Here is a 9,537-nt window from a genome sequence, read left to right as displayed (position 1 = left end):
AAAAAAAAAAAAATGTACAAAATGATGTAAAAATAAACTTATAAAAAAAAACTTAAGGGATCACTCGTGTAATAAAATCAAAGCAGAAAGGAAACTTTGTAGCTGCATATACATTGCTTTTGCAGCATCAAACTAAACATATTCCACCACCATCTATATATATACTCCCTTGCCTGTCTTCACCTGCACTGTCACCACTGTTTCCTTGGTTTTACAGAGCAGAGTGATGTAGACCAGGAGACGGCGCTGGCGGGCGCACAGGGTTTCCTGGGGTGTCTGTCCGCATTCCAGTTCAGCCATGTGGTGCCTTTGAAGGCTGCTCTGCACCCCAGCCGCCCCGCCCCCATCACTGTCTCGGGACACGTGGCGGAGTCCAGCTGTGTGGTCCCTGCTGGCACTGATGCCACATCGAGGGAACGGACACACTCCTTTGCAGGTAACTGTGTCTCCTCCTCTGTGACCTTGTCACGGACATGGCTTTTCCACTGGGTGTGGAAATCAGATGTCTCCTTTGCACTGTCTTCTTGAGATGGTTCTGAAGATTGGTTCTGTATAAGTTCAGTTCCCATTTCTTCTCGAGAGTCTCACCTCCCTATTCAAGAGGGCCATTGCATTGACGTTGTTCAAGTTTAAAATGGCAGCGATCCCACATTTACTTTCATAATTTAGTTCTGATTGAGAAACGTTGATGAACTTCAAGTTTGTCTCCTCTTCCTTGCCTATATCACTCCCTCCCTCTTTTTTGTGCTCTAACTGCAGATCATTCTGGAACAAGAGATGACAGAGAACCCCTAGCTAATGCAATCAGAAGTGATTCTGCAGTAATTGGAGGTAATAGAGAACATGAATGAGCTGTGCTGGGGTATTCATCATTATTGGTGAAGGTGTAAATACAGCATTATAGAAACATTCTGTGAGAATTACCCATTCCCCAGGGTTAGACCCTGAATCTCGAGGTCAGTGAGAGTGGCTTGTTGTGTTACTGGTTTGCCTTAGGGTATCATCTGGACTCACCAGCTTCCACAGGGATTTGCAATTTAAAGCCATAATTTCACTGAAACACCACACTCAAGGAATAGTTGCTGAACTGTGTAACAATACTATTTAGCTTGTAAATCTGCAGTCCCTGTGGAACTCTGAATATACACGAGAAAGTACCATTTTTGTTGTCGTCTTGGACATCTCACTGCTTCTGTGTGACTAATTTATGTGAAAAGTCTGAAAGACACATTAATATTAAAGGTGTATACTTAATGATGCTTTAAAAGTGGGTGTTTCAATGGTTTAGATATTCCCAATTATCACACGTTAATTTTCATTTTCACCAACATTAGTCTAATGGATTTAAAGTGGTTCATAGTTATTTTTAATTGCAGAATTAACACACACACACAAAAATTAAAGACTATCTCCCTGGCAATGAAACAGCATATTCTGGGAGATAAAAGATATTCAAAACCAACCCCCAAAATAAACTTTTTCTTCCTGATTAATGGTCTTAAGAATATTATTAATCCAATTATTTAAATGTTAAGTGGTTCACCTTTTCTCCACACTTTGCAGATGATACAGACTTAACAAAAGTATTGATTACTTCTTACACCCTTATTCATCAAGATATCAACTTCCTTTAAGTAAGGATTTTATTTAGACAGAGCATAGCACTGGTCAGAACTTTGTGAGGATAATATTACTCAATTCTTTTCCTTTTTTTTTTTTTATCAAATCAGGCAATGATATGTAAATTAAAGATATGTAACATAGGTTCACCTTTTAATCACCTAACAAGCAAATAAGAGCAACCTTATTAGAATAGATAAAAACTGTGTATAAAAAGAGGTCTTTTAACAGCTGTCCACACAGTGTACAGTAAAATCATGTAAAGCTCTAGCTTCTAAAATATGCCCAACATTTTCCAGCTAGGATTCCCAGTGCAGACCAACTAATTGTTTCAACCTGATGATTGTGTTCTTTCCTTCATTTGGAGGAGTACACATCTAAGTGACTGTAAATACAGAGCTAGGTAGAAGTATGGAACAAAAGAATAGTGAAGCCAACATTAGAACAATATATTGTGTAGCATGTAGTCACTTCAGGCAATGATAACTGGCAAGATTTGAAGAATGGGCTGTTACAATAGTCACCCTGTGTTATTCAGGAAGGGAAGCAAGTTAAAAGTCACCCACCACCTGTGAAGTTCTTATGCCATTCAGATGCACCCAGCAGAGAAAGATGCCTGGAAGGTTTGCAGCTCAGGGGCACACCAGGGCCTGCCGGCCCACGTGTCTGTGTTTGATGGTTGCAGGGGCTGAGTTTCCGAAGCAGAGCAGCTGTCAGCCACCTATGCGCAGGAGGCCTCGTCTGGGACCACAGCATGTGGCACCTAAATCACACAATATGGCCCTTGAGTGCGCTGCTCCATCTGGTAGCTTTGTGGTAGAACTTTTTGCCCCTTGTCTCATTACTCATAAATCACACCCACTGTGTACCAATAGCTAATCCACTCAAGGAGTTTCCAAACTGGCTAATCCTCCTGTGTTCTACATTTTAGGTGACCTTTTTCTTCATGTACTAACAGCAAATAGTGTAAGATAGGGGAATTGATTTAATGAGGCATTTAAATCTGGTGACCCAAATATTATAGAGATTTTCTGTCCTGTCTACACAATCATGAAAGGTGAGCATTAGACAGACAGAAAGCTGCATCACTTCCTCATGAGAACACATCCACACACAGCTTTGGTTGACAGTGTCAGAATTTGGTCGCTGGGCATGTTCCTCAGAGTCTTTTCCTTTTAGAGGCATATCACAGGTTAATCAGGGTTTGTTTGTTTCTCTCTATCTCTCTCTTTTTTTTTTCTTTTTCCTTTTGGATGTAGCAAACCCTTATGTAGCATCTTCTCTAAATTAAAGACAATAAATCATACCCATGGAGCAGACTAGTTCCAGAGTCCAACCATGAATTGATTGTCTGTGCCAGTATAGTGATGTTTATTTTATAATGCAGTAGTAGCCTGGCTCTGCCATAAACCTCATCCATTTTCCATATTGAAATTGTTCAGAATCTTTTTTCTTTAAGAATTATTTATTCGGCCCTCCCTGGTGGTGCAGCGGGTTAAAGCACAGCACTAAGAAGCTTAAGCCACTTCCTCATGAGTTCGATCCCTGCCTGCCCCGTAGGAGACCACATGGCGTGGCAGACCTCTCCTGGCCCGCCCGCTGCTCCCCTCAGCAGTGTACTTCACGATCTGCCTGTTCTTCTCCCCACTCTGTCCCTGGTGAATCCTCTCACCCTCTGCATCTCTGGCCTTGTATCCCAGTTCTGTATGAATAAATAAATAAATCTTTTAAAAACAAACAAAAAAAGAATTATTTATTCATGCATACAGAACTGGGGTACAGGCCAGAGGTGCAGGGGGTGAGTGGATTCACCAGAGATAGAATGAGGAGCAGAACAGGCAGATCGATGAAGTACACTGCTGAGGGGAAGACAGGAGAGGTCTGCCGCGCCATGTGGGTCACCTCCCTGGCTGGGGATCAAACTTGCCCTATAGCAGCAGCTGCAGCTAGCTTTGTAGCAGCAATTTTAACCTGTTGTGCCACCAGGAAGGGCCTTCAGAATCTACTTAAACTAGAGGCCCATATAATAGAAATATTTATAGTAACTTAACTGATTATTTTTCTAAGATGAAAATCAAAATAAATAATAACAAATGGCTATTCTGATTAAAATTCTTTTTTTTTTATTAAGGTACATTCGTTTACAACACTATGTGAAATATTGGTTCACACCTATGCAAATATTTTGCCACACTGTATTCACCACCAATTAGTATGATCAATAATAACAAAAATAACCATATGAATTAAGAGTCTTCAGACTTCAAACACAGGGCATAATTTGGTTATTACGTTTGTGTTTGTTGTATCAGCTGGGAATTGCTGTCCTGCTCAGAGAAGATTGATCTCACCAAAAAAACAGCTTAACCCTTAGCAGTATTGTGATTAGTGACAGGGAGTCTGCCCATTAGATCATGTACTCCAGAATGCACTTCGGGGACCAGGACTGGGTGGGAAGAGCACCAGGGAGTATGGTGATGGTGCACGGGGAAATGGCTGGTGGAAATTTCAGGCAACCATGCATTGTAAAAGTGAAAGGATGATGTAATAAATATATTTTTAAAAAGTCAGAGAAAAGGACAAAATAGACTAGAGTAGTAGACTATGGGTGATTTGGTGATGGGAAAAAAAAAATAAAGTCTGATAGAGCCCTTAAAAAAAAAAAAAAAACCAGATGTGGTCTAGAAAAAGAAAAAAAGAAAGCCCTTGGAGCCATGAGAGCCTTTGACATTTTGGCTTGGTGGCACTCTGTCAGAGTTGGACACACACGATGCAAACTAGGGTGAAAAGACCTAGTTCTACAGTGAGGATGTTGGCTCACTTTGACATATCCTCTGTTTAAAAAAAACTAATTTCCTTACATCACTGCTCTCCCTTTGGGAGTCCCCATAGCTCTCCCAGACCACAGTCCCCGGGAGCCCTCCGTGGTCCCTGTGCTCATCCCGCTGCTCCTGTGACCCCTCCCCCCTCCCTTGCTGTTGGCTCAAATCTATGGTAAACCTGCTCTGCCTTTGACCCCCTCCCCTTTTCTTCCCACCTGGCCCCTCCCACCCCCCTTATTGTTTGCTCAAATTTATGGTCAACGTGCCAGTGTTGTCTTTTTCCTGACCTTTCTTTCAGTTTTCTTATGTTCCACCTAGAAGTGAAACCATTTGCTATTTTTTTAGGTTTATTTATGCATACAGAACTGGGGTACAGGCCAGAGGCACAGTGGGGTGAGAGGATTCACCAGAGACAGAGTGGGCAGCAGAACAGGCCGACTGATGAAGTACTCTGCTGAGGAGAGCAGCAGGCAGGTCAGGAGAGGTCTGCCGCGCCATGTGGTCACCTCAGGGGCTGGACTCGAACTTGCACTAAAGCAGTGCTGCGCTTTAGCCCACTGTGCCACCAGGGAGGGCCCCACCATTTGCTATTTATCTTTTTCCTCCTGAATTATTTTCACCGAGTACAATCCCTTCCAGCTCCATCCATGTTGCTGCAAGTGGCATGAATTTCTCGTTTCCTTGTACTGTTTTTGTCTGAAAAATTTCATTAGTTAATGCCTCTGCTGATTTCACCAGACAAAACTCCAAATCTTAGGAAACTTTCAGAACTCCTGGGGATAGACAATACTTTTCCAAGTTCTGTCTTGCACTTGAAAGCTTGATTTTTTTTTTTTTTATTGGCAACCTAGGTAGTCAGTTGTTCTTGAAATGACAGACTTCATTCATTTTAAAGAAAACAGCCAGCCAAAAACCTGAGTCAAAATAACTATAGTTTGTCTGTCAGTTGTTCTTTCAAGTCAGAACAATGTGTCATGAGGCCAAAATCAGCTAGGTCAGCTCACAACTGACATGTTCATACAAGCGCTTTTCCTAAGAAAGCCATCCTACGTTGGGGTGCCAGAAGCACTTTGTGTGTGCATCCATTCACCCCCCAAAGTGATAAAAAGACTGAGAGTCGAAGGTCAGGATTTAGTAAGTGGGCCATTTGGGGTGCTAGGGGCACTCTGGAATGCAGCTGCCTTCTTCCAGCAGCCGCCCGGCAGTGGGGTACCTGCCTCGCGCGAAATTTATGGCCGCGGTGGCGGATGGTGGCCTTGCCTGCACTCACGCCGAGGCCCAGCCAGGTTCTGTGCCCTTGTTTTCACTGCTATTAGATATGTCAACCCGGTGAAAAAGGCATCTCAGAATTATCATGCAAATAGGTGTCATGGTAGTCATTCTGAAGAAGAGTGCAGGACACCAGCTGACCTAATGTCATTTCAGGGTTGGTAATCACTGGCATAATTTCCAGCTAGTATAATTTCTCTAACTTCCAGCTAATCACGGTGGCATTTAATTCTTTAATTTACAGACAGGTATTTCCAAAGAATAAATCAATATTCCTCATCTAGAAATAATCTAAAGTACCTAGCTGTATCAATAGGTGACATCAGTATTATCATGTATTATTCACATACATGACCTGTGTCTGCTGTTCATCAGTGTGACAGATTATCACAAATCAGCTTCGTTAAAATGTTTACATACTTAAGTACAAAAATGGTTCTTTATTTTACTGTGTTACTATGGCTCTATAATTTCCAAATATTTAAAACTTATCTGTGTGTTCATCTTAGAAACGTTGTAAGTAATGCCTTGTGTTGAATATGAGAAACTGACCAGGCCAATGTAATGTGCCTTCAGAATACTGGGAGCTGCACCCACAAAGTGGGTAGAATTCAGGAGTAAGTGCAACCTATTGTGATGCCACTTGATCCAGAAACCCCTGAAGTATAGATAGATATCTCCCCTCTCTATATTGCAGATGTTTGATGGAAGTAGAAAATAATTCTATTATGACTGATTACACAACAAAGTCAATACTGTTTTTCCATTCAGACCAAAAGAACCTGACTGTATTTTCTTTTCTCTCACCAGGTTTGATAGCTGTTGCGATCTTTATCTTGCTTTGCATCACTGCCATAGCTGTTCGCATTTATCAGCAGAAAAGGTTATACAAGAGAAATGAGGCAAAAAGGTCAGAAAATGTAGACAGTGCTGAAGCTGTTTTGAAAAGTGAGCTTAATATTCAAAATACAGTCAATGAACATCAGAAAGAATACTTCTTCTGATGGGCCGCCACGACTTAACTCCTAGTCACAACGTCTGCTTGAATAGCCAGGGGCCCTTGCTCTCCCCTGCGGCCCAGGCCGGGCTCTGGAGCAACGCCTCTCACCGAGTCTGGCCTCGAGACGGCTCCGGAAGACCTCCAATGACACGGCCCCTTGGCAGCCACCCCATAGCACAAGAATTAGGTCTCGCTGTTAATTTCCAACCATTCTGACATGATCTTAAATACATCCACGTAGCTCGCCCGATGACTTTGGTTTTTAATTGTAAAAGCGGTAGCCCTAGTCTCTCAACCATGTGACACCCAAGTTATGTTAAGGGTAAACATCGACACTGGGCTCTGATGATCTTGGTTAAAACATGCTGTGTTTGCTTTAGTCTTCCCATGTGTTATTCATGGACCTGGAGATGCTCTGAGACCCGGTTTGGCTGGTGTCGGCCTCTGCAGTGGCCAAAAGTATATAAACGCCTTTGCCTCTCTCTTCTCTGTACTGCACTCAATACAACTGATCGAGTCTCGAAAGCTGTTCTGTTGTCATTGGTTTGTTTGCTTTGCTCTTGGACTCTTAATGATTTTGAACATGTTAGGTTTTGAGTGTCACGTCAGCTCTGAAGATAAAAATCCCTGTGTAACAAGACTCCCGATGCATTGCTTGTCAATATGTGATGTCTTTGAAATCCTTTCTACTTCATTTGCTAGTGCGGCTTGGTAGAGGCAGTAGTTAAGATCCTGAGTAATGCCAATTTCCCTCAGAATGTGAAATGTTTGCAGCTGAACTTGTTGATGTAAAAAATACAATTCTCAGCACCGCAAAGGAATTATTTTTATTTACAACAGTAATATCTCGAATGAAATATACTTCAGAGTGTGTTTTCCCCAAACCTTATGTCACTTTGCTTTATAGGTTTATATTTCTGTCTTCCTAAAGTTGATCACCAACTTTTCTTTGATCTCCCTTGATTATATTCCACAGAGCATGTTCTTTTGTGTGAGAAAAATAGAGACAATTTGAAGTGCAAGCTCCCGTCTCCCTTCTAAAATATGTACCCCTTCAGGCGTCCTGGCCTCCAGGACATGCTTTTTAAAATATTCGGCAACTGTGCCCACTTTCTGCAAAGCCAGTAACGTGATTAAAGGCTGTTCACTCAGGAGGTGACACCTTACCTGACCTGTACTAAGTCTGTCCTTCCATTCCAGTCACCTCTACTCTGTGACACTGAGGTATCCCACCAACTAGTACATGCTTGTTCTGCAAGGCTGCAGCTGTAGACCAGGAGAACACACATTACCAGTAGCTGGATAAACTGTTGCACTCATTAATTTTGAGGCCATGTAAACAAGAGGCTTGCATGTAGCTGTCTTCGAATTCTTTATGCCAATTATATAATAAAGGCACTTGGCTGTTTATAATCACACTTCTCAAGGGCCTGCCAAGAAAAAAAAATTGGATTCCTGAGTTTGTCTACATCAGAAAAACTTGAAAACATGTTAATTCAGCATCTTATTTGCCGTACTTTTCTTCATATATGCCCTTCCAAAACCTGCTGTCTGTTCTCATAGCTCTGTATCTGCGCTGATGTCTGCAAATGCCTGACTACACCTCAAGGCTACAGTTCAAGACAGTGTTTATGAAGAACTCGTGTTGGTAGATGCTACGCTATTCTTTTTTTTTTTTTTAATTAAAAGGCCTGTGTTGGCTGGGGATGAATCAAACACAGAAAAGTTGTTTTTTTTTTTTTAATTTAATGCAAAGCTGAATACACACATGATAACTCTGAATCTTTTGCAAGTGTTCATGTTATTTAGTAGCAGTTTTTGCCTGGTTGGGAGCCAGGATGTGGACAGGTTTATAGGTGGTGAAGCCTCGTAGTACTCTGTGGTCTGCACCGCAAAAAGCCGCAACATCCTGGCATGAAAACGCATCAATACATCATCTGCCTTGACTTTCATTTCCTGATTTGTAACCTGTTCGTTCTTTCTTTTTAATAAAATGCATTTTTGAAGTAAAATGCAGAATATATTTTGAGATGTTGTATAAAAGTTTAAAATTAGGGATTTACTGGATTTCTTTTCTTAAAACAGTAAAAGATGTGTAGGTATATGCCTTCTTTACTGGTGTGTCTGCGTGTTTTTAAACCTTTTGGGACATCGTGATTGTTCTGAATTGTCCGCAGAACCCACATTTCTCATGTGTTTTTCCTTTTAAAAGGACAAGAAAATGAAAGAAAAAAACAGAAAAATATTTTCTGGTAGTATCAAGTGAACGAAGTCAAGCTGGACTTAACGCTTTGTGGAGAAAGGTGATTTCACTGTTGGCAGTAGTTTATTGACTGGTTATTATATGAATTTAAATCTAATGATGTGCTTTTACCTCATCTCTCCATCCAGCTAGAGAGGGGCCACACACAGTGTCTCCCCTATATAAGGACAGATGCAGAGATAGAGAAAAGTTTGCGATTCCAAACTTACACAAAATTAAAAGAAAATATCATTAACATTGTACTGTAGTTATATGAAAGAAACTAAGGGAAATACAGTAAAACTCATTTCATCATACAGAAATTTCAGAAACTGAAACAACACTGAACAAAACCAAATTGTCTTAAGAGCTATTATGGTGATAACACTGATGATGGTTTCTGAATAGCTTCACATTTTCTGTCCACCCATCCTCGTCCTACCTGTAATTCATATAAGAGAAAAACATTCTTACTCTTTCTGTTCAACATTAGTCAGGCCATTATGTGGCGTTAAAAGCTAGATTCTCAACTGTTAGCTGATAACAGACTTTGCTTTTGTTGCATTTGTGTGAGATGCATACAA

General features: G+C 41.2%; 1 protein-coding gene across 1 annotated transcript in view; it reads left to right on the top strand.

Moving 5' to 3' along the window:
- CNTNAP4 (contactin associated protein-like 4) overlaps positions 1–8,822 on the top strand; it is a 232,909-nt gene extending 224,087 nt beyond the window's left edge. The window contains exons 22-24 of the mRNA XM_004690363.2: positions 218–436; positions 760–831; positions 6,522–8,822. Coding sequence (XP_004690420.1) covers positions 218–436; positions 760–831; positions 6,522–6,715 — 485 coding nt within the window. The 3' untranslated portion in view covers positions 6,716–8,822. The remainder of the gene's footprint in view (positions 1–217; positions 437–759; positions 832–6,521) is intronic.
- The last annotated feature ends 715 nt before the right edge of the window (positions 8,823–9,537 follow it).

Source organism: Condylura cristata, unplaced genomic scaffold, assembly GCF_000260355.1.
Source record: "Condylura cristata isolate star-nosed mole 26May11 unplaced genomic scaffold, ConCri1.0 scaffold00028, whole genome shotgun sequence".
Classification (NCBI taxonomy): Eukaryota; Metazoa; Chordata; class Mammalia; order Eulipotyphla; family Talpidae; genus Condylura; species Condylura cristata.
The sequence above is the reverse complement of the archived record's forward strand: the minus strand, read 5'-3'. Positions and strand labels throughout refer to the sequence as shown.